The sequence below is a fragment of the Coenobita brevimanus genome, chromosome 72 (assembly GCF_032717465.1).
Source record: "Coenobita brevimanus isolate Jiangsu-jjx chromosome 72, ASM3271746v2, whole genome shotgun sequence".
In the NCBI taxonomy this organism is placed as follows: Eukaryota; Metazoa; Arthropoda; class Malacostraca; order Decapoda; family Coenobitidae; genus Coenobita; species Coenobita brevimanus.
Genome location: NC_137025.1, coordinates 15,420,276 through 15,446,977, shown reverse-complemented (window position 1 = coordinate 15,446,977; position 26,702 = coordinate 15,420,276). Strand labels below are relative to the sequence as shown.

Sequence of the window (26,702 nt, the reverse complement as noted above, 5' to 3'; positions counted from 1 at the left end):
GTGATATTTACATTCACCTGGAACTACCTAATTTATAATGTATTGTCTAGATTTCCTGCCAATCATTTCAGTGAAATACATAGCTGTTTCAAGAGCTACGTTGGTAGTGCTGAATAACCCTCAAGTAGGCCTCAACCCGGGCCGGCCCTCCTATCAGTTCTCTCTCAGATTCCGAAGAGGAGGTACGGCTCATCCTCTTGCTGACTTCAGGGCCTTTTTTCACCCCCATGCAAGGGCCCTGTGACCTTTACCCCCTACTAAACCTCGTGTGGAAAGAGGTAAAGGGCTGACAATTGATAAAAGAGTGACTACGATCTTTCTATTGAGTAAAACAGTGCAAGTGGAATTGTAAATAATGTGTAAATAATGTGTAAACAGCAAGTGAAAGTAATGAATGTAAATATATGTGAACAATGGAAAATAGTTTTATAAGTTACTTCAAGTGACAGTGCATAACACAGTGTAAATAAAATAGAAATGTAAATAACGTAAATAAAATAGAGAACGTAAATAGAAATGTAAATGAGTAGTATTATAAGAATACGAGTATATACCCTAGGAGTAATGAAAGTGAAAGTTTCACTATAGCATGTCTGAATACTATGAGTTATGAGAGTGAAGATGAAAGTGACATTCACTCTCAATGCCAGTATACAGGACGAGAAAGTGAATGCTACGTATTTTACTGAAAGAAATTGAATCCCTACAGTGGCAATAAACTAATACTACTGAAGGAAACTTATGGATAAAGACTGTAGATATATATAAGTGTTATGTAGTTATAGAAATATAAAGTGTGAGGGGTTTTATGAATAATAAATGACAGAGTACCAAGAGTGAACTAGCGGAAGTGTGGCGGTCAGACGCGCTCATGATTTTCATTGCTTTCACAGTGTTTTTTTTTTTTTTGGAGTATGGATCCCAAACTACTAGAAAATCATAGAGTAGTATTTATAGTGTTAATATCTGGCTGTGGTAATCATATTACGGGTTGTCGGGAACTGTAAAGTGGAGACTTCGTTACCCAACTTCAGAGGTCTCCACAAGTCCTACAGTAACTGACGAAGGCTCAACAAACATTTTAGGAGAAAGCTGAAGGTATGAGCCATAAGCATATATAATTTTAATATTCTAGGACTAATAACTGATTTTTGGCAAATATTTTTTGAGAGTCTGTCGGAGCCCGAATAACCCCGCGGCACACGCAAAACATCGGTAAACATGCCCGCGGTGTAGGGGTTAATAATATTCTAGCGATAAACAGCACGTACATCAGCTAAAAATGCCAGTGCCTTAGTTTCGTCGCTGATTTCGGTGTAGAATTCTTTTGCTAGGGCTGTGTCAATGACTGAAATATAAATGAGGATTTACGGAGGTTAGGAATTAAGAAAGGTAAAGGACTGGCCTATCTTTGAAATCTAGGTAACAAAGTAGATTACAAGCAAATCTTTGGAAATTAGGTAACTAGCCTGTAGATAACATACCAAAGCTGTCGAGACTGATGTCTATGCTGGAATGAAGTGTGCTGTTGCCACATGTATCTTGTTGAGTCGGGACCGGAGCTTTGACACTCGAACAGACATTCCACTCATGCTTCAGACTCTCTAACCATCTAGATCGCATACCAAAGTAGATTCATGACACGTAGATCGCAATATAAAGTGTAGATCGCATACCAAAGTAGTTTCATGACACGTAGATAACAAGCCAAAGTAGCACCCTATAGTTGGAATAATTGAAGGCAGTGTAATAGCCAAAAAGTTCGGAGGACAGCATTTAGGTTAAAGGTGATATAAACAAACTGGAAAGAACCATTTGCAGATGATCATAACATTCCACTTTGTGGTGTCCTAGGAATGTATTAACATTGAGGGTATTAAATTTCTTTATGTACAGTAAAAAGGTGCTGATTCAATAACATCTTCCCATTGCAGTGCCCCATGAATAAACTAGATGCTGAGGGTAAGCCAGATAAAAGCAGCAGTGAACCATTTGCTGATGAAGCCAGATACTTTACGGAATCCAGGTACTGTTAATCACTTTCATGTATGTATATATATATATATATATATATATATATATATATATATATATATATATATATATATATATATATATATATATATATATATATATATATATATATATATATATATATATATGTATGTAAACCCCTACAACCCTGTGATCCCATACATAATTTACCCTTCCTGTCTAATTTCATTTTATTCAGTTTTGGTTCATTTCATTTCACTCAGCTCAGGATAGATGTTTTAAACTGGAGGGCATCGATACTGTACAGTATATACATAGATCATTCATTTGTTCGTTTGTAGGCTTCACGATGCTTGCTTGTATTGGTCACCTTATTGTGGCTCACCACATTCAGTCCTGTGACCGTGAGTCCACACACTATGATCTCATCATAAGCCCTTTTTGGTCTGCTTCTTGTGACTGTACTAGTAATGAAGAAGTGCTATGGCAAGGATGTAAAGTAAGCTGCAAAAGGGTGATATTATGGAGCAAGTTAGTGTAAAATGGGTCTGCTGTAGTTTTCATTTTTTGTACTAGAATATGCCATTGTTTCATTTATTTTAACCCCTTCGAGCACCTAAAATTTTCTGTAAGTTTGTATGACATGATCAGAGAAAATGCTGCAAGGGCAGCCTAGGCTCATTCACAAATGAAAACATTCCCATGGATTTTATTTGCCCTAGAAGTAGGCTATATTGGTATAAATTCTATACCATCATTCTCGCTGGTGTTTATGCTATACAATAAGCTAATAAAAGCACACAGAACTGATGAATAAAAGTACAGTGAAAGTACTGAAATGCAGTGAGAATAATGTGTTTCCACAGTGCAAATAACTTCCCAACCCCTACCACAATATTTTGCATGCACCATGCAAGAGCTAAGCATACGGTATTATGCAGATTTTCACAAGCTTTCATGTGGTGCTGTCGGAATAGTTTTTGAGTAAATTGCCAAAAATTACGTGCACGTACTCCCCCCCCCCCACTGAAAGCCGAGAGAAAATTGACTATTTGAGGGTGTTGGCCTTTAAAAGGACACCCTCCCCTATGATGCAGCAAAGATTGACGCACTTCATGCTAAAACTTAATTTATGGTGAATATTTTTCTCTGATATTGCCTAATCAGCATCTCTTCAGACCAACACTGTCAATTGCGCCATTGTGTGTCATTGGTTCCTCTTCAGCCTAACATCATTTTGACTCGTTTTGCGTCATTGTGCGCGAGGAGGTTAAAACATGCGTAAAATCCCACTGGGGACCCGCAAAAATAATGGTCTGTCGGCTTTAGCAGACCTAGCTTTCCCCATATTAGTCTATTATTGCAAATGTCTACCTTTTTATGTATATATATATATATATATATATATATATATATATATAGTGATCCCTCCAATATCCAATGTAATAGAGCCAAAGGCATGTCCGGATAGTGATCCTGTCCGTATATTGGGCCCCAGCCTCCTGGACTAGTACTTATGGACCTTGACTCAGAAAAACACCTATACAACTCCCTCTGGACATGCATAGCACCTATTTAAGACCCAAATCACACCATTACAGGACATAAAAGACTGAAATAAATGCAAAAGAACCATAAAATGAGGTTTTAGAGGTAGGTTTATACAATATTAAACATTCTGGGTACTTACAACAAGTCCCTGGCTCCTTGACTGGTTCCTGAAGTGCTTGCAGTACACTGTTCATGAAGTTTTGCACAGAACTTAATCATTTGCACTCAGAATTCCATTCTCTTAACACTGCGCACTCTTGTCTTACTTGAACTCCATTGTACCTTAATGAAATAAGTGTTGCACTGTGCACTTTAAGTCTTTCCACTCATAAAACCATTTTCTAAACAAAACACACTCATGTTAATTTACATTACATTGACAGTCAATTAAAGCTCTCTTTTCACTCAGAACTCAAACTCCTTAACACTATGCGCTTTTTTTTTTTTTTTCAACGCACAACACTGTAAATTCCCGTATGGTCTAGTGGAGAAGTTCTTGGCATCTAATCACTGTCAGAGTCTGAGAGTAGCACATGAGGTGACCTAGGGGTGCGTCGCTGGGTCGTGGTGATGGCTTACCCACTGCAGACAACTCTGAAGAGAGGCGCAAACTCACGTCGAGTGTTGACTCCACCGTGCCTGATGTGCTGGGCTGTGGCTCAGAGCTTGAGGGTCTGTCTTGGGGAGGCAATGGAGTGGAGCCAGGGCTGCGCACAGCGGGGATCACGGCCTGAAAAAGCTGTCAATCGTTGATTGACGCAAGGAACGATGATTTTGACGATTAATGATGCGCTGCCTGAAAGCGCTCACTTCCTCCACAAGTCCCAAGGGCCCCATCTCCTTGTTGCATCCGGGTGCTCCAGGTAGTCCAGAACGAAATCTAGGTGTTCCCGGAGTGCGCTCGGCTTGGGGATGGCTGGAGTAGTGTCACGCTGAGAGGAGTCCGCATCATCGTCGCCGTCCTCGTCGGAATCTTCACCTACAACTGAAGATGCGATCTTGATATCAGACATGGTCTGATACCCAGGATCGCCCTCGTTGTCACCCAACCACTCATGCACTTTGTCCACATCAACATCGTTTCCATGCGCACGTAGATGCGCATGGAAGTCATCCACATCAAAACCTAGGAAATCGTGCTCCACATACGTTCCAAGAAGCAGACGAGACCAACCATTTTCTAGAGTCTTGACAGGGATTTCCTTCCATGCACTTGCCTAGTTGTAGATGGCAGACTTGATGTTGTAGTGGCAAATGTTTTCCAAAGTCCTCTGGCCTCGCGTGTCCCGTTGCTCCCTGCGCTCGTCCTCGTCCCTGAGAACAACGCTCACCTCGTCCAGGAACTTCTGTCGGTACAGCCTCTTCTCGCCACGATCACTCCTTTGTCCATTGGCTGGATGAGAGCAGTAGTATTAGGTGGCAGAAACATGCACCTAATGCGCCCATTCTCAGCCACCAAGTCCTTGTCGCATGGGTGAGCAGGTGCACTGTCGACGAGGAGGGCCTTTACCTGGTTGCGTGGGATTCCCAGTTTCTCCGTCTGGTAATGGATGACCTCCTTGACGAAATGGCGGTGGAACCAGTCTTTGAAGATCTGGGCTGTGAAACATGCCTTCAAAGAATGGTACCAGACGACAGGAAGGACATCCATCACCCCATGAAGACACCGAGGCTGCTCTGCATGGCCAGCAATAACTGGCTTGAGCCAGTGCATGCCATTAGCATTGGCACAACACAAAGCAGATATCCGTTGCTTGGAGAGCTTGCGGCCAGGTACACGCTTCTCCGTCTCCTCGGCTAGAGTGTTCATAGGCAAAGAGCGATAGAATAAGCCAGTTACGTCAGCGTTGTAGACTTGACCGAGAGTTGGGCCCTTCCTGTCGATCAAGCGCTTCACCTTCTGCCGAAACTCGTCTACTCCATCCTCGTTGGGGTCCAAAGCTTCGCCATGAGACTTACGGTTGGTAAGGCCATGTCGTAACTTGAACACGAAGAGCCAACCTTCTGATGCCTTGAAATCTAGGGCATCGTGAAGCCTTGCGAACTTCTCAGCAGTAGCCTTCAGCTCCGTGCCACGCACCATCACACCAGCAGCACGTTGTCGATACCAAATCAACGTAGAGCAGTCGACTTCTGCATACTTGGGAGTATACATCACCTTCCTCTCCACATTGCATTTGCTTTTCGACGAGAAGTCAGCCGTGTACTGCATGAGTTTGTCGCAGGATCTCTTGATATCAAACAAAGTAGATCGTGCCAGGTTGAATTCACGGAGGATACGTGAGGTAGACCATCCCGCATCCACCTTGTCCAATAATCTCCCTCTTCTTCTGAGTCAAAACCACTCTCTTCCTCTTCTCAGGCGGTGGGGCCATCATCACACACACGAAAGAGAGGCACGAGAGCAGCAGGTAAGGCACCACCACAAAAGTGAGCACGTGGGTGGCCATGATGACGAGCGTGCGCACACAACAAGAGACGGGCGGTATGTAGGGAGGATGCAGGGGCACTCTATTGGACATCAGCGGAACAACGCACCAGAACACAGCTGGCCCACGCCGCGCACGCCAACTTCAAATTACAAGCGGGAAAAAGTTGGATTTTCTTCTAATTTATTGCGGTTTTTGGCTCATTTTGGGAATATCGGATCCCGGGACGAAAATGTCCGGTTATTGGGGTTGTCTGGAAAATGGGCGTCCGGATATTGGGGGGATTACTTATATATATATATACATACAGTAAACCCCCACTATAATGCGGTTCAGATATTGCCGGTTCACTTTATCGCGGGATTTTCATTGGAACCTAAGTATTTTTACATTGCGGGAAACCCCGCCTCATCGCTGTTTCCGCAAAGCCTACTACGGCTATTTTTAGGATACAGTACATATTTTACATCTTTATTTTCAGTAATGTATTCTGAAATGGATATGGTTACAGTATTTTACATCTTTATTCATTATAAAATATTAATAGCTGTGTTAAAATAATAATTAAAAATCGGCTAATATATTTGATAAAATACAAGCGAAATCGTGGCGTGGGGTGAGGAAATACCCAGACTCATTGGTAGGTGGCACACAATTGGCTGGAGCCTTACCAGTAGCCAATCCAAACACGCTTTACATTTTTACTTGCCGCTGATTGGCTGCTGCCGATGCGCCCTCCTCAAAGAGAGGAGCAGGACCGCACCGCACCACCATACCGCACCTCCCAGTTTACCTGACAAGCACAGGCGTAGGTGGAGATACTTCAGCAGTCTGGTGCACAAACTCTCACTGCCTCCCATATGCTACATTCCGCCATCTTTATTGTCCAAACAGTTGACTCATTCACCCCAAACATACGGTTCTGAGCCAGTTCACAGGCATAGGTGGAGACACCTCATCACTGTCTGGTGCAGTAGCCCACACTGACTCCCATTTAGTCCCGTATGCTACGTTCTGTCTTCTTTATTGTAAGAACAGTTGACTCACCCCAAACACACGGTTCAGAGACAATTCACCATCAAGTCAATTCACCATCAAAACATGGATGATTCCCTGTCATTCTATAAATATACTTATTATTGATTAATTAATACTTTAATAACTAATTTTCAGGGGGATTTTATAACTCATATAAGTAAAAAACTAGTGTACTGTACTTGCTGAATAAACTGGTATGTAAATAAATGACGGGGAATTGTCCTGACGGAGAATTATCGCCGACATTCCTCCCTTAAGTTTGTCCAACACTTTAACTTTCTCTGTCAGCAACATCACTTTACAAGTCCGTTTTGGTGTGTTACCACATGCATCACTAGCACTACGCTTAGGCCCTATGTTGACAGACAAGGCAAGCAATCACTGGAAGGCAGAAAAATAAGCCACAAATAACGATTTGCAAGTCACGCATGGTTCGACCATCGGATTCAAACTAACTGTGTGGTGCGTGGTAGACCGACCTCCCACACTTACGTTTCGCTCACCGCCCGCAGAAATGTCATCATAGGCGCCCTTTCAAGAGCTGCACAACTAATATACACCTTGTACTGAACTTCATGATCATCATCATCTTCAATTCGTCTCATTCATCATCAGTGAGTACCCGTACTGGTTTTTCTTATTAATAGACAATAAATAGCCATTTTAGGGGTAGTGTCGATACATCGCAGATTTTTGCTTATCGCGGGTGCCTTTGGAACACAACCCCGCAATAAAGTGAGGGTTTACTGTATATGTATGTCTGTATGTATATAGTGCCCTCGCACAGTGAACGAATTCAGAGTAATATTGAACGAGCAGGGGATAATCAGGTCCACAAGACCATAATGAATGAGTTGAACCCCGAGTGAACAAAATCGTGGGAAAGAGGTGGCCATAACTGCCATCTCCCATATTGGATGACCCCTCCTCCCTGTAGTAGATGCTGCACAAGAGGCCAGATCTGAGCAACCTGTTGAGCAGAATCCAGTGGAGGACGAAGATTTGCTTATGACGAAGATCAGTAAAATTCTAGCGGCAGTGGATGTTCTGAAAGAAGAGATCAAGGCAAATGAAACCAGCTGCCATAGGACACAAGAAGTGCTTAGTGGAGTAGAAACCACTTTTCGTTATTACATTGAAAGGCACAATATGGAAGGTAATACATCCATCATCCAATCCTACATTGCCCCATGAGGAGTGTAGGAGCCCGGAGCTAGGTAGTTGGTCCTGACTTTTAAGATGAGAGTGACCAACCTCACTCAGCCCTGAGTGGCATTATGTGAGCAATAAACCCCAACCACCCCTTGGATATAAACCTTCACCAGCTCAATCCGATTGAAGCACAATAATTACCCACTAAACCACCAGGTGCCAAAATTTGGTTATATGGTTACCACCCAGCATAGTAATTGGGTTCCTGGTGTACAGGAGACCATTTGGCTTCTTACTCAGTGTAGAGTCACCCACAGGCAAAAGGAAGAGGAAAGAATGAAGGAATGAAAGACAGAAGAGGGAGTGTAAAGTCACCCATAGGAGTCGGCCTAAGAAAACAAACACTTATGACACGCTACTACCGAACTCAAGAACAACAGGAGCCAGTTGCCTCAGCATCATCTGCTACACTTCCTGGGGAAGACGATGATGATGTGATGTCAGTGCTTTCATCTTTGGACTTTGAAGGTTTGGGGGAGAAGTGAATGAAGAGACACATGTGGGAAAGTAGTTCAATCAGGTGATGAAGGCGAGACTGGTGACGGGAATGAAGGAGTGGAAGGTGATGTGGCACACCCTAAGTGTATCTCCCTGCTTCATAACCACCTGTATTCAAGCCAGTCAAGACTGGCATCTGCTCCATTTAAGGTAAATAACCATGTATTTCATATTAAATATATCTCTACACAGTGTGTTTGAAATGTGTCCTTTAATACATCACTTTGGCTCAAAAGGTGACTTTGAGGGAGCAGTGCCGCCCATATGCTATTTTTCCCATAAGATATGAGGTTGCCAGCAGAGAAGGAGCTTACGTGCCATGATAGCTAATTAGATTATTAATGTTTAAAGTCTTGCAATAATTACCGACACAGTTTTGACAAATGGTTAATTGTGATACACCAAATTATTGCTCTGGGCAAGTTCTGTTTAGTCATACTCTAAAAAATATATAAAAAAAGAAATTCTTATTATATCAGAAATTAAATAGTCATATCTACTGTATTTTCTTGACCCATAGAAAACATTCGCATAAGTTCAACATTATGTTACCAAATAAACCTCTTAGGTGAAAGCAAGAAAATTTTTTAAATTTTTTTAACTTAATCCTATTACCTGTAGTTGAATTTTAGCAAATTTTTATAAATCAAAATTAAGAAATGGCGGGGGACAGGGCGACGTGGAGGCGATTTGTTTGTGGCCATCCCATACGGGATTGAGGCGTATGACAATAGATAGATAGATAGGTAGAAAACTAAGAAGTACCGTACCGGTACTTTTTCATGAGCCTTTCAATTTAATAAAAACATACGGTAATGCAATAAAGACATATACATAAAATTTTTAGCATAGCATTTATTCTGGGAACACTCACCAATCCAACAAGGCCATTATGCTTATGAGGGTTGAGTGACAGAGAGAGCTAGTAGTCCAAGAGGTCATCATCTGGGTCAGACTCCATGTCCCCAGCGACGTCCCCACCTTCCAGTTGCTGCTGTGTTACGAATATTTCCTCAAAGAAGGGCTGATGAGCTTGTGGTACATACAATGTGAGGTCCTTAAGGTCTTTCAGAGTCTCTGGAGTCATCATAACTTGATTTGGATATTTTAAAGGGAGCACTAAGTTTGCAAGACTGAACTTTGCAGCATCGTACTTTTGAGCACGACCTTTCTGGAGCGTCATCTTCACAGGTTCTTCTAAGTCCCCATACAAACACTTGACTTCAATTCCAGTGGGTTTGGGAGGGAGAAAGCAAGCCACTCTCGACCTTATGTATAGCTGAAGAATGGACCCTTTATTATGACTTGTTTCACCACGTTGATAGAGGAGGACTTGCACAGAAACTTACCATGCACAACTCAAAATTGGCAACTCAGGCGTGTAAGCTCCTACTCTGCTGGGAACCTCATATGTTGTTCACAGTGAACAAATTCACATTAAACAAACTTTTCTGCCACCCATAAACTCATTCACTGTGAAAGGGCACTGTATATATAAACAGTAAAAGCTCGATTAACCCTTTAACCGCGGGTGTCATTCCAGAATGACATTGACAAAACTGGACCAAACCGCGGGTGTCATTCTGGAATGATCGTGAATATTTTGAACACTGCGCGTTTTTCCTGCACGCAAAGTGTCTCACGCAAGAGTAGCTGTCGAGTTCTTTCACGCCAGCCATCCCACACCTTCCTCCTCCAACCCTGAGGGGGCCCCCCCCCACCCCTGCCCTGACCCGCATCAGTCAGTATCTGTCCAGCTCTGTGCGTGAGAATGGCGCTCCGTCCCGACTCATCGTCGCTCGCTTCCTCCTTCAAAGTGATTAGTGCTAGTGTGCCTTCTACCTCTACACTGGTGAAGGAACTGCCTACGGCGAGGCAGAAGGGGTTGAGCACTCCAGAAATTAGAACAGAGCTGGACAAAACTGTAAGTACTACTCTTGATTGTGGCAGTGAAAGTGACACACTCACAGCAAGCAGTGACGATTTGGCAGTGATTGGTGGTGAACCCTTTTCCATTGATAGTGACAGTGATGAAAGTGATCGTGTTGTTTCCCCCTCACCACCCCCAACTTACTCTGGGAAAGGGAAGGCGCCTATGGGCAAAACTGGTATTGCATGTGGGAAGGGAGTGAAGCGCAGACTTACGTCTCCCACACCAGGCCCTAGTAAGCATTTCCCATCAATTTCCCGTTCCCCTAGCCCTATTGCCCTCACATCATCATCATCTTCTGCCGTGCCCTCTCCTCAGTCTACATCATCTGAGGAATACGAATTCCCAGAGCCTGCAAAGCGAGGGAAGGCAGGCCGTGCAGGCAGGGCAGGCCGGCCTAGAACAAAGGGGATGCGTGGCAGTTGGAGGGCAAAGCTGGGCGATAAGCGAGGTGATAAGCGGGGAAGAAAGGGTCAAGTTTCACCACGCACCAGGTCAGAACCCCCCCCCCCCCCCCGCCTGCCCCCGCGCTCAGCTCCCTCACCCTTGCCACCCCCCCACTCACCACCCCCGCACTCACCCCCCTCCCGCTCGCCTCCTGCCTCACCCCCCTCCCGCTCACCTCCTGCCTCACCTCCTGCCTCACCCATTGCCTCCACCTCAGCTCCTTCTCACGGGGAAACGAGTGCAATGCGACCTGCCACTTCCACTGAAGCACGCACAGAGAAGGTTGATGCATTTGTTTGGTCTGACGGTGCAGATTTTCAGCCACACAATCCGCTGTTTGATATGACAGATGCTGGAATACAGCCTGCCTTTCCATGCAGTGCAGGAGATGACTTTGTGGACTACTTCCTGGCCTTCATGGATGATGAAATCGTGCAGCATGTCAGCGATGAGACCAATAGGTATGCAGCTCAGTGTGCAGCAGAAGGGCTGGGACCTATTGGCTCACCAAAGCAAGTGTCGTGGTTGCCTGTCGGAATCAGAGAGCTGTATGTGTTTTTTGCACTAATGTTTTTGATGCCCCATATAAAGAGACATGAGTTGGAGGAGTACTGGCTCGTGGATGACATTACTACTATCCCAATATTCGGGAAGTATATGTCACGGGATCGGTTCCGACAGCTGCTAGGATACCTGCACTTCGCTGACAGTGCAAACCCATCCCAAACTGACCCTTTGTGGAAAGTGAGGGATTTTCTCAACAGGATTAGGGATCGATTTATGCGATTTTTCCGGCCTATGCAGAAAGTCGTCATAGACGAATCCCTGGTATTGTTCAGAGGACGTCTCAAATTCATGCAGTACATCCCCAGCAAACGCCACCGCTTTGGGATAAAGTTCTTTGTGCTGTGTGACTGTGAGACGGGGTATATCCTGGATTTTGTCATCTACTCTGCTAGTACAATGGACGTGAACAGGAAAGACCCCCTTGGCTTCTCTGGCTCCGTTGTAAAAGTGCTGATGGAGAGGTATCTTGGTGGTAATCGTGCTGTACACAGACAATTACTACACAGCACCGAAACTCTCCAAATACCTGGCTGAACACGGCATTGGCACTGTACGGAGCTATAGGAAAGAGTGGCCAAGTTTCCCCGAAGCATCATCATCATCCAAGGGAGATGTTCACCTGAAGAAGTCAGACAAGCTTCTGGCGATCAGGTGGCATGACAAGAAGGTCGTGAATATGATCAGCACCATCCACAAGGGGGAACTGCAGAGAACTGGGAAGGTCAGCTACAGGACGGGAGAGCCAATCATGAAGCCTGATGCCGTCATTGATTACAATGTCAATATGAGACTTGTTGATAAGTCTGCTATGATGATTGGCGAAATCGACTGTCTCAGGAGAAACACCCGATGGTACAGGAAGCATTGCCTGCACATGCTCGATATGTGCATGCTCAACGCCTTCATTCTCTACAAGACACAAGTCGGGGGCATAAGGCAACCATCCCTGAGACAGTTTTCCAAGACTGTCGTGCAGCAGCTGCTTGCACGATTTGGTCAGGTGACGGCATTGATCCCGAGGCGACACTCTGACACACAACCTGACCGTCTTGAGTGCCGCAATTACATGAGCCGGCACCAGCTTGTGAAATTGCCTCTTACAGCAGGCGGCAGGTTGTCACAGGGCCGCTGCAGAGTATGTCATAACACCACACGGAGGCCTCGGACGAGAAAAATGAGCACACACCAGTGCCTGGAATGCCAAGTCGCTCTATGTGTAACTCCGTGCTTTGCCAAGTACCACTCTCTGAGTAAATACTGAAAGTGACAGTGATATATAGTGATGCGACAGTGATGTGCTTTACCAATAATTGTATAATGGATAATGTAGTAATAAGGGATATTTTGCCTAGAAAAAAATGTAAATATTGGCTAGTAGCCAACGGCCATACCACATTGAGTACACCGCTTCCCGTCCGATCAGCGAAGTTAAGCAACGTTGGGTCTGGTTAGTACTTGGATGGGTGACCGCCTGGGAACACCAGATGCTGTTGGCATAACGTTCTCCCTACGTGTCAAGTGGGGTTGGTGGAGGATTAGTGCCCCTCCCTGTAAAACAATTAACTCTAAGCCATTGGCCACCCCGTTTGGGATACATGGCGTCTGGCAATGAATGAATGAATGAATAATAAGTGATATTGTAATAAGAGAATCTGCGGCACTTGTGTAATTCTGTGATGCGACAGTGACGCAATATAGTAATAAGTGCAGTGTAAATATAATGTATATTGCCCAGATTATATGTAAAATAATATTAGAAGTTAGAAATAATGAAAAGATCGCCTGAAACGTCAGTGAGCGGGTGACGCCGCAGTGAAGTGAGGCGCAGCTGAAGATCGGGCGCAGCCGCAGTGAAGTGCCTTTTACCTACCTCAGTGAACACAGAGTGGGTGTTTATCGTATGTACAGTGTTCATATATGTTTATATTACTCTTATGAGAGAGTGGTTGGCATTTGGTACTGGTGTGTGGAGCGTAAAATAGTGATTTTACACCCCTCACTTCTAACGGCTCTGCCCGTCCTGTGAAAGTCAACAAAGTCATGAAACCTACATCAATGGAAAGCTGAAGGTTAGCACTTTCTAATGGTACCTTATTTTTTTCTCTAGCTTTATTCTGTGCAGAGTTATTAAGGTTGAAAGGTTTGTTTACATTTGGCTGAAACCCCCGCGGGAGAGGACAGTTAGACCAAAACAATACCCGCGGTTAAAGGGTTAACTGGAATGCATGGGGATTCTTCCATTCTGGATATGGAATCTTTCGGATAACCGATTGTTACTCTTAGAAATTTTCTGGGAGATCAAACAAATGAAATAGGACCAAATAGGACCAAACGTGGGACTTTATTTCATAAAGTACATTATTCAGTATTAGATACAGTATAGGTACACTACAATACACAAAAAAGACAGCAAGAGAAATTGTACAGGACTGAACACAAACCAGCAAACATTACCCAAAAGTAATTAAAGAAAAATTTAGCATATGTTACAGGCCAAAATAATTTTGAAAACTTAGCTGCATACACTTCTTCATCCTGTACTGTACAGAACTAATGATGGATTATAGGGGGATCATCAGGATCATGAGATGAGGATTTAGACAGTGGAGAAGGAGAAGTGTAAGGAACAAGGTCAGAAACTGAAGAAGTGGAAAGAACTGGATCAGGAGCTGAAGAAGTGGAAGGAACTGGGTCAGGAGCTGAAGAAGTGGAAGGAACAGGATCATGAGATAAAGAAGTAGAAGGAACAGGGTGATTTGAATCAGCAACAACCAGCATCCAGAATATTTTCAACCCCGTGCCGGATCGTATTTGTGTTCTGGTAATACGGATGTGCCGATGCATTGGATGCCGGTTAATCGAGCTCTAACTGTGTGTGTATGTATGTATGTATGTATATATATATATATACATACAGGTAAGCCCTTAATTCACGTGAACTTTTTTCACGCGATTTTGGTTATCCACGAATTTTTTGTACAATAATTAAAACATAAAATTGGAGTATTCAAATAAATAATTTTAATATACAAGAGAAATCAATAAAATATAAAAATGCTTACCTGCTGCCTGTGTGCATACATATATGTATGTGTGTGTGTGGGGTGGGGGGGAGGTCGGTCTATCACGCACCACACAGTCAGTTTGAATCCGACGGTCGAACCGTGCGTGACTCGCGTATCAGTATTTGTGGCTTATTTTTCTGCCTTCCATTGATTGCTTGCCATGTCTGCCAACATGGGGCCTATGTGTAGTGCTAGTGATGCATGTGGTAACACACCAAAACGGACTCGTAAAGTGATTTTGCTGACAGAGAAAGTTAAAGTGTTGGACAAACTTAAGGGAGGAATGTCAGTGACAATTCTCCGTCAGGACGATTTCCCGTCATTTATTTACATACCAGTTTATTTAGCAATTACAGTACACAAGTTTTTTACTTATATGAGTTATAAAATCCCCCTGAAAATTAGTTATTGAAGTATTAATTAATCAGTAATAAGTATATTTATAGAATGATAGGGAATCGTCCATGTTTTGATGGTGAATAGACTTGATGGTGAATTGTCTTAGAACCCAAACATCAGTATACTGCCATGAAACCTATGTCATCTTTTTCGTCGATGTTTGTTCTACCTGATAAGCACCACAAAAAAACAGGAAAACACGAATAAAACAACATTAGGCTGCTGTGAATAAACATTTCGCTACATCATGTTCACTTCCCAACATCACCACTCGAATGTTTTCCATCATACAGGAAAATGTTATTAGAAGTTTTGATAGAGAATTTCATCAGCTTTCTAAAGAGACAAATCCGGTGTTGATACGATTTATAATTTTTGATAAAATAGCCAAAAACTGAAAGCCATTTTTGAAAAAAATCAAGGAGCTCTGAAACTGATTTTTTTTTGCATGTGTTATGTTTTTATTGCATAATAATATGCAGAATTTCACCAGCTTTCTAATGGCCTAATACTGGTTTCGATACGCCTCATAGTTCTCGAGTAAATCGCCAAAAACGAATGGGAACTCACGTCCGTACGTCACTTTCATGATGTGCGCACAGCATATGCAATATTCCCGCCTACATAACAGCGAATTCTTATCATAGATATTACATTGTTATGTCTTGTACATACATAGAATTTACTGCTCTTTATCGTGGTTCTTATAGGAAATCGATATGTCCAATAGTTTTCGAGCAATTGGCCGACAAAGTGAGATTACTCCTCTGAGTGCTTTTGACTTTACCGAAACAGTCTGCTCCCCCAACTTTTCCAACAGAAAATGCTCCCAAAGGCTTATATTCTGCAAATGAACATATGTAGAATTTACCACTCTTTATCATGGTTCTTACGGGAAATCAATACATCCAATAGTTTTGGAGTAATTGGACGACAAACATTGAATACTCTTCCTCACCTGCACGTGAGATAAAAAACATTCTTTCCATACCTCACCCACGGCTACATATTTTCACTCATTACATTTTATTATTTTCTTTTTTTACTCAAAGTATACATGTAAAATATCATAATATTTTTGATAGTGCTGTCAGAAACTCGACATGACCACTAGTCTTTTTGCTAGGTTCTGATATTGAAGCTGAACTTTCTTCCATCTCATATGTGTGTATGTAAAAAACATTACTTATTTGTGTGAAAAAATTGAACTATAGAAATAGGTCAATATACATTCATTCATTCATTCATTGCCAGACGCCGTGTATCCCAAACGGGGTGGCCAAGGGCTTAGAGTTAATTGTTTTACAGGGAGGCACACTAATCCTCCACCAACCCCACTTGACACGTAGGGAGAACATTATGCCAACAGCATCTGGTGTTCCCAGGCGGTCACCCATCCAAGTACTAACCAGACCCAACGTTGCTTATCAACAAAATACGGATAACTCACTTCCTCCAGAGGTGTTGAGATGCTGGCAGTAACTTGAAGATGAGAAGTTATGTAGTGTGTGAGCGTGTGCATGTGTGTGTGCGTGTGTGTGTGTGGGGGTGGGTGTGGGGGTGTGGGTGTGGGTGAGTGTATTTACCTATTTGTAGTATACAGGAATTGAGCAATGCTCGTGTTGTCCTGTCTCCATATCCACATTTATCAAGTCTACCTTTACACACATGAATGTTTTTCTCATGCACCACCTCTTTGTCTAAGTCGTTCCAAATATTTAAGTATTTACCTAATATACCTAATTGTGATATACACGGAATGGACTATGCTCGTGGGTTTCCATCGCTGTTTCTCAATAAGTCAAATTTGGCTTTAAACTCGTTTAAGTTTTTAGACTGGACAATCTCTTTGTCCAGGCTATTCCATAAGTCAATACTTCTGTAAGGAAAGCTATATTTCTTGATATCCTTCAAGCAGCTTGACTTTTTCAATTTCATTCCGTGTCCTCTTGTTGCTCTTTTATCCCATACAAACAGATCTTCTTTGTCAATTTTATCTACTCCCACCATGGTCCTGAACACTGCAATCATGTCTCCCCTCTTTCTCCTTTCCTCTAAGGAAGGCAAATCCAGTTTTTCCAGCCTCTCCCTGTATGACAGGTCTGTCAGACTGGGGACCATCTTGGTTGCTGTTCTTTGTATTCTCTCAATCTTGTTTATATCTTTCTTTTTGTGTGGGGACCACACTACCGCTGCAAATTCTAACCTGGGGCGGATCATTGCCACTATCAATTTTTTCATCGTCTCCTCATCCATATAATGAAATGCTACTCTTATGTTAGTCAAGAGTTTATAAGTCTCTCCAACTATCTTGTTAATGTGCTTTTCTGGTGACAAACTATCTTGGACCAGCACTCCCAAATCTTTCTCTTCTCTCTTTTTGTGATTAATTCATTACCCAGTAAATAATTCAGTGATGGCCTCCTGGTACTTTTACCCATTTCCAATATTTTACATTTCTTTACATTAAATTTCATTTCCCACGTCCTGCTCCAATTGTGTATCCTATCCAAATCCTCCTGCAGCATTTTACAATCCTCCTCAACCTCTACCATCCTCAAGATCTTTGCATCATCAGCAAACAGACTTGCATAACTGTTCACTCCATCTACCATATCATTTACGTAAATCAGAAACATTACTGGCGCCAACACCGAGCCTTGAGGGACTCCACTTGTTACTTCCCTCCATCCAGACATCCTATCCTTTATTACTGTCCTCATTTGTCTGTCTCTCAAAAAGTCTCTCATCCATTCCAGAAGTTTCCCCTTCAGTCCTCCTATATATTTTAGTTTCCACATTAGTCTTTTATGAGGTACCTTGTCAAAGGCCTTCTCTAAGTCTAAGTACACACAGTCCACCCAACCATCTCACTCCTGTAGCACATGAATTGCTATTGAGTAAAAACTCAACAAGTTAGAAACACATGACCTTCCACTTCTGAATCCAAAGTGACATTCATGCAAAATATTCATCTCTTCCAGATATTTTATCCATCTGTCTTTCAGGATTCTCTCACACAATTTTGCGACCATGCTGGTTAGAGACACTGGTCTATAATTCAGGGGTTCTTCCCTGTTTCCTCCCTTGTAAATTGGTACCACATTTGCCGTCTTCCATTCTTGTGACACTTTTCCCTCTTCCAGTGAGCATACGATTAAACTGTGAATTTTATCCGCCAGTTGTTCTCTGCATTCCTTCAGTACCCAGTTAGAAATTCCATCAGGTCCTGGGGGTTTCCTTACATCTTGAGTTTCCATTAGTTTATACACTTCCTGTACATCCACTTTTATATCTTTTATCATCGGAACATTTCTAATCGCTCCCTCCCCTTCCACAAGCTCCTTTTCTTTAGTGAAAACTGACTGGAAACGTTTGTTCATTATTTCTGCTTGCATTGCCGCATCCTTAAAGACCTCTCCTTCTACTTTCAGTTTGGTGATTCCTTCCTCTTGTTTCAGTTTGCCATTAACAAATCTATAAAACAGTTTGGGTTCATCCTTGCGCTTGTCTATTATACCTTTTTCAAAATTCCTTTCTTCTTCTCTATGTATTCTTGTGTATTCATTTCTTGTTCTTTTTTATTCTTCCTTTGGTCTGTTGTTACCTCTCTTTCTCCAGTTGTTCCACGCCTTATCTCTCTCTTTTTTTGCTATCATACACCTTCTATTAAACCACTCTTTTTCCTGTTTTCTTTCCCTCTTACTCTTGGTACAAATTTTTCCACTCCCAAATTATAGAGGTCTAGAAAGATATCCCACTTCTTCTGTATATCTCTTGTTTCTCTGAATTTTCTCCAATCCGCATTTTCAAAAAAGTTTCTCAATCCTGTAAAATTTGCTTTCCCAAAGTTGTATCTTCCCTGTCTATGAAGCTCGTCTCTTGGCTCGACATTCCCTATTAACATCTGGAACTCAGTGACCACATGATCACTTTTTCCTAAAGGACAGAGATATTTCAATGATTCTATTACATCAGGTTCTTTGGTGAACAGTAAATCTAACCTTGGTGTGTCCTCACCTCGAAACCGTGTCTCTTCTTTGACCCATTGCGTCATCACGTTATTCATTATTTTATTTAATAACATAGTGCCCCATGAATCCTCGCTGCCTCCCGAGTACCATTCCTCCCAGTTCACCTCTTTACAGTTAAAGTCCATCCATCCATCCATCCATTGCCAGACGCCATGTATCCCAAATGGGGTGGCCAAGGGCTTAGAGTTAATTGCTTTACAGGGAGGGGCACTAATCCTCCACCAACCCCACTTGACGTAGGGATACCAACAGCATCCGGTGTTCCCAGGCGGTCACCCATCCAAGTACTAACCAGACCCAACGTTGCTTAACTTCGCTGATCGGATGGGAAGCGGTGTACTCAACGTGGCATGGCCGTTGGCAACAGTTAAAGTCACCCACTAAAATTATATTATTGCTTTTCTCAATTATTTTTTGCAAATAGCTAGCCATATCTGACAACATCTCATGGTATTCGTCATCCTTCCATGCTCTCGTCTTTGGGGGAACATACACTACTTCCATATCTCTCTTAACATTCTCTCCAGTTTCTAATTCATATATATCACTTCAGCCCTGCCTTCTCCCATTTCCACAGTATCTACATTTATGTTGTTCTTCACTGCTATCATCACTCCTCCTCCCTTTTTTTCTTTCCTGTCTTTTCTCCACAGTTTGTATTTACCATCTCCCAAATGAACATGAATATCTTCTATTAATTTGGTCTCTACAAAGCACATGACATCAGGTTCATGTTCTCTCAAGAAATCGTTAATTTCGATCCTTGTCGATATGAAACCATCAACATTAGTATATATCACCTTCAAATGTATTTTTGATGTTTTTAATACCCTCTTCTCTCCTACTCTCTATCCGTACCACTTCCTCAACTTCTGATCTTTCACATCCATCCCCCTTAGTTTCCTTCACTTCTATTTCCTTAAATACCACTTCCTTACTTTCATATCCAATACTCTCCAAAAAAAAGTATTACATTCTTCCTCTATCCTCTTATCATTTTTTCCCTTTACTTCTTCCTTTAATGATTTTAAAACTTCTCTTTCTTCTTCATTCAGATCTTTTCTTATTATAATATTTTCCATCCCCGCCTCTTTGCTTAATTTCCAAGTCACTTTAGGTATCTCATTTATTACACTTTCTAATGTAAACTTGACTCTCACTGGTCTTGTTTCCCCTTCTTGTGTGTGTGTGTGTGTGTGTGTGTGTGTGTGGCTGTGGCTGTGGCGTATTTTCTTCTCTCCTTGCGATACATTTGCATAAAACACATGCAATGCACAGAATAGATTTCTCCACGAACATTCGCTGCACGACATATGTATGTATATGTGGCTGTGTCATATTTCTTGTCTCTGACACTTGCTTTTTGTTTTAGCTAAGTCAGTCAGTGCATGAAATATTCCTCTGTGAATGCTCGCTGCAACTCTATTGTATTGGTACACACCACACTCCTTCACGAACACCTGCAGCATGCTTGACGTACACCAGGTATTTCACACAATTCCATACGCATTTTCACTATCAGAATCACAATAATTCCATCCCTAAACACCTCTAATTCTTCCTTCCTGACTATAAAAACTGTACGTGATGCCTGCCCCATTCCACACTATGGTTCGTTAATTTTACCAAGCCAGCCACAATATCTTTCACACAAAATACAGTTCAGTTATTGGCTTCATTATATATGTATTTATAATCACGCCATAGGGCCTTGGGGAGGGCAAGAGGTGAAACCCCACAACAGTGAACACGCACATCGCCTCTAAGCCTAATGATTGATAACGGACAAAATTCCTTTTCCTGACATATATCTGTATTCCATCGACAATATCACATACGAATACTGTATGCTCACAAATATTGCATTATCACACTGAGTCCATAGGGGCTTCGGCCCGGGCAGGAGGGGGAGAAGTAGTAGGAGTTTAAAGGGACAGTACACTCGATGCAACCTCAACGCCTGGCTGCTTGGAAGAGACTGAGTTTTATCACTACTTGCTGGGCCCCGTGAGGAAGCTCAGTGTTGCCAATGCTTTACCATTGGAAAGCGCTGCATTCGCTATGATGCATCAAAATTTGACGCAAATCCGCCTGGAACTTAATTTTTGGCGAATTTTTTTGTGCTTAGGAACGCGATTTGTGTGACTGAACATCTTTAGAACAATCCACATGAAATGCGAATCGTGTGACTGACACTGAGAGGGTTAATTGTTATCACAGGCAAATCCAAAGATTATTTCTATCACTGCTATCTACTGAGACACTTTATGAGTGAGTGTTATTGCATAGTGTTATTTTGCTTTGGGGTTGTGTGTGTGTGGAAGCCAGTCACCATGAGGAGTGAACACCCTGTTCATTGCCATAGCCGCTCTAACCATCCATTTGTCATTCGTAAGCTTATTCATTGCTCGCTTCACCACCTCCCTGGGCATGCTTCCAAAAGCTTTCTCAGAATCACCAAAATTAACCCTCCCACGCACAATAAGTTTTGGTAAGTCTTCTGGTGCACGATTTTATTCCCCCCCCCCCCTTCACCAGCCCTCTGCATGCCTATGAAAACATGTATTCTCGCTTATTTTTGCTACCCAAACTTATATATATTGCCATAAAAACTACGTCATCTTATTTGCCAGTGTTTGTTCTAGCTGATAAGAAGAAAAAAAAGTAAGAATAGAAGTGCAGTATGCCGTTGTGAATAAACATTTCGGAACGTCAGTCTCATTTCCCAACATCATAACTCGAATGTTTACCATCATACAAAAAATTGTTATTAGATATTTAGAAAGAGAATTTCATCAGCGGTTTTTTGATACAATTTTTAGTTTTTGAGAAAATTGCTAAAAACTAAAAGTGATTTCCTACAGGGAACTAATTTTTTGTTCAGGGTGCTCCAACGCAAAAGTTTTCTTGCAGAGAGTATGTTTTTATTTCATTATCTCGTGTAGAAAATCATGGGCTTTCTCATGGTATCAGCAGATTTTTCATGCTCCTCATAGTTTCCAAGTAAATTGCTTAAAACTAATGGGTGCCCATGCACGTGCTGCACTTTCATCATGCGCGTACAGTAACAGTTGTATTCCCGCCTATGTAACAATGAATTTTGATCAGAGGTGTTATATTGCTATTTCATGCACAGGTGTAGAATTTTAAATGCATTATTATGGATCTTTCAGGAAATCAATACATCCAATACTTTTCAAGTAAATGGACGATAAAGAACAATATAACTTCTAGCGCCTTGTCAATTTTTCCAGTCTCACCCACACCAACATATTTCACTCGCTAGGTTTATTTTGTTTTATTCAAAGTATACATGTAAAATATCATAAGCTTTTTTATATTGCTCTCAGAAACTTGACATGACCACTAGTCTTTTTGCTAGCTACTGATGCTGAAGCTGTAATTATTTCCAGCTGGTATGTGTATATGTAAAAAAACAATACTTATTTGTGTAAAATATAGAAATACAGAATTAGATCAATATAGAAATCAACAAAATACGGATAACTCACTTCCTCCAGGTGTTGAACTGCTGACAGGACCTTGAGGGGTTTGAAGATGAGGAGCTATGTAGTGTGTTTGTGTGTGTGTGTGTGCACTATATACTTATATTTCACGCTAAACCATAACCAGTAATATCACTTATCACAATGCTTCCATCCCAGCCTCCTCTATTATTCCCTTTCCAACTATGGCATACGTAGCGCCTGGTTCCTTCCCGACTACGGCATATCTCAGTGGCATACACAGTGCCTGCTAAGGTAGGTCAGTTGTTTCACTAATCCAGGCACTATGTTTCACACAATATAAGCATTGGCTTCACTATATAGGTAAAATTCTCGCGTCATTTGGGACAGGGTGAAGCAGAGTGGCAAACCCCACTCTAGAAAACATGACTCATGCCTGTAGGCCTAATGGCTGATAACAGCACCATTGTAATTGCTTTGCAAATAATATATGTACCATAGACACAATTATCTATCTATCTATCTGTTGCCAGAAGCCTCAATCCCGTTTGGGGTGGCCACAAACAAATCGCCTCCATGTCGCCCTGTCCCCCGCCATTTCACTGCCCCGCTCCCAACTCACACCCCCCTCTCTCATATACCTTTCCACCCCATCACTCCATCTCATCCTCGGCCTCCCCCTCCCTCTTCCCCCCTCCCTCTTCCCCCCTCCACCTCACTCACATACACTCTCTTCGTCAGTTTTTCACCCTCCATCCTCTCCACATAGCCAAACCACCTCAGTGTATTCCCCCTAATGCTTCCTATCACATCCACATCCACACCACAACGCTCCTTTATATCCTCATTTGTCAGCCTGTCTCTCCATGTGACTCCACTCATTTCCACTGCTCTCACTCTTGACTTGTGTCCTTCCAGCAACGTCCAAGCTTCACTTCCATGCTCACTTCCCTGCTTCTTATCACTGCTTTCAAGGAACCAGCAACCTTTCTTCCCTGCTGTACTCTCTCAAGCACTTCACCCTCCAAACCTCCATCCTTACTCATCACACTACCCAAGTACTTAAACGTATTCACATTTTCCAAATCCTCACCATCCAACCTCGCTCTACATTCACTAACTTCACCTCTCTCAAAGACCATCACTTTACTCTTCCCTACCTTCACCTTTAGATTCCGTTTCTTACACAGTCTCCCAAACTCATCCACCAAGCCTTGCAGCTCCCCTTCATCTTCACTCAACAACACAGTATCATCTGCAAACAACAGTGCGGGGAGTTTCCAAACACTACCCTCTCTCACCAGGGCCACTCCAGCATCCACTACCCTACCTTGTACCTCTTTTATTACCCCATCCATGTACAGATTGAACAACCATGGAGACATGACACATCCCTGTTTCAACCCAACCTTCAAAGAGAAAAATTCACTCAGTTCACCATCCACACGCACTGCAGCCTTAGCATCATCATACATACTCTTCACAGCATTCAACAACTTCCCATCTACTCCATATATTCTTAATACTTTCCACAATCCTTGTCTATCCACCCAGGCATATGCTTTCTCCAAATCCATGAAAACCACATACAACTTCTTTCCCTTCTCTAGAAGCTTTTCCACTAAAGACCTAAGAATGAATATCTGATCTACACAACCTCTTCCCTTCCTAAAGCCTCCCTGTTCTTCTCCAACTAATTCCTCTGTTGTTTCTCTAACTCTGTCAATAAGTATCCTACCATACACTTTTCTTCTTATACTAAGAAGACAGATGCCCCTATGATTACCACACACTTCTTTTTCCCCTTTTCCTTTTTACAATGGAATAATTATACCTGACTTCCAATCCTCCGGGACTCTACCTTCCTCCCAGCCCAATCTGCACATTTTCCGCATCCATTCTACTACTATCTCTCCCCGATACTTCAGCATTTCACCACACACTCCATCAATTCCTGGGGCTTTTCCCAATTTATCTTTCTTCATTGCACAATCACTTCACAATATAGTAAAAAACACTACACAATAACGATATTTCAATCGTGGCTTCTGCCTCGGGCGAGATGGGGAAGATAGTGGGATTTAAAGGGACGACAGATGGATTGCTACCCTTCTGCCTTGCTGGTGGTGAGATATATACAGTAGGTACCCACAGTACATGAGTATATGGGCGGCAGAGAACATTGCATACTAGGAATTCGTGTACTCTGAATACATAAACTAATTAGAAAAATTACATATGGGCAGCACCCCCCTTCACAGGCAACCCTTGTACTGTACAGGGAAACTAGGACATATTACCTAAGATAAAGTAAACCAACAAGATATGGCTTTACTAAATCAACAAGGATATGGCTTAACTAAACCAACAAGAATATGGCTGCTCACCTTAACCAAGAGGACAACAGGCTTAATGGAGGTAAGAAGGGGATCCGAGGCAGGGTGAGGCACCTAGCATTGGTTTCGGGAGAATTTGCTGTCAAATCAATTCGCCATTGCAACAATAACAAGACAATTCGCTGTCATTAATGAAGACAGCTGTGGATGACGCTAGAATATGTAGTCAAAGGCGACTACCGTAAGGAAGAGACAAGTTAATTATTGTCTGACGGCGAATTGACTTAATGACGAATTTTCTTGGAACCCTAGCGTGCACCTGCTGCACCGCCTGACACACCACTCTCGTCACCAGCACTTTCAACACTTTCACTAGCTAATGCACTCACTTCGTTCATAAACCCTTCAAAGTGAAGTCATCACTTCCTCCACTCGCAACTGACAGTGTTCGATGTTCTTGAATTCTTCCTTGAATTTATCAGGGGCACACAGTACCTGGCTGAGCTCCATCATCGACAAGTCTCCACTCTCCATCACTGGTGGTTGGCTCTTCTTGGGGTGGCAATGTCACGTGCATGGGATAAACCCTGGATTTGGGCCACTTCACTGCCATCTCGCCTACAACGAGTTCAGTTCGCATACTGTTAAAAAATACACTATAATTTGGAAAAAAATAGGTTCTCGCATACGATGAACTCATGTACTGTGAGTACCTATTGTACCGTGGATTACTGATACGCACTGTCCCATGAGAGGGCTGACAGTGTTGCCCAGTATTTACTTTGGATGCTAGACTGGCCTGCTAGGACGTACCAAAATTTGACGTTAATTGGCGGAAAACTTTAATTTTGGCAATTTTTTTGGCTTCTTTGGGACTCGTCTGGCAATAGGTAGATAGATAGATAGGGACTCGAATCGCATCTCTGCGTTTACCAGGAAACACCCAAAGTACATGAATCACGTCTTCTTGCCCCGGGTGATTAAGTACAACTCTGTCTTTCTTCCTATACAACAATCTCTCAGTTATCCAGTGTAATTCAGGTAATCCCCATGCCAAATATGAAAAACCAGATACTGCGTCCTTTCCCACAATCAGCAATTCAGCCAGCTTTGAGCTGGATAATGTGTCACTGCTCCAAGCTGTCCAGCTCAACCCTCTGTCCTAAAAACTTCAACAATATTTGTCTTGAGAAAAGATTGAAATCAGGCATAAAATACAATACAGTATTGATTCAGTACATATGGTACAGTAATTGTAATCATATTGTACTCACCAAGTTTTGGTTTCATTGAAGGGTAGAATAACACACTGTGCAGTACAGTGCACTTATTGTAATCATACTGTACTCACCAAGTGTTAGCTTCATTGAAGGGTAGAATAACACACTGTGCAGTACATTGCACTTAATCCCATGCGATCTAGTGACGAATGGCTCCCAGAAAGGTTACTCCAGCACAAGGGAACCACAGGCTAAGTCACAGCATTTTGAGGTAGCCACCGCATGGGTCACAAATGCACAATGGGCAAATACGTCCTCACTATGTGGCATAACACAGGAGGGAATGAGAGAGCGATGGTAGATTTGGTGCGTCAGATGGGCCTCTACTGTAGTGCATTGTGATTGGCTGGTGTGTTGCGGGGTCTGCACGTATTCTAATTGGGTCTCATTTCTGAGCCTGATGATACACATCACCACCAAAAAATAAATAGTACTGCTGATTGCTTCTTGTTTC

General features: G+C 42.5%; 1 protein-coding gene and 2 non-coding genes across 3 annotated transcripts in view; 2 read left to right on the top strand and 1 right to left on the bottom strand.

Moving 5' to 3' along the window:
* Positions 1–26,702, top strand: part of Tudor-SN (Staphylococcal nuclease domain-containing protein 1) — a 294,602-nt gene that overhangs the window by 80,907 nt on the left and 186,993 nt on the right. The window contains exon 6 of the mRNA XM_080278226.1: positions 1,935–2,026. Within this exon, the coding sequence (XP_080134352.1) occupies positions 1,935–2,026 (92 nt within the window). The remainder of the gene's footprint in view (positions 1–1,934; positions 2,027–26,702) is intronic.
* Positions 13,045–13,163, top strand: LOC145407321 (5S ribosomal RNA). Its single transcript, XR_013898684.1, has one exon. It is a non-coding gene; the product is annotated as a 5S ribosomal RNA (ribosomal RNA).
* On the bottom strand, positions 19,409–19,527 carry LOC145407325 (5S ribosomal RNA). The gene has a single exon (XR_013898687.1). It is a non-coding gene; the product is annotated as a 5S ribosomal RNA (ribosomal RNA).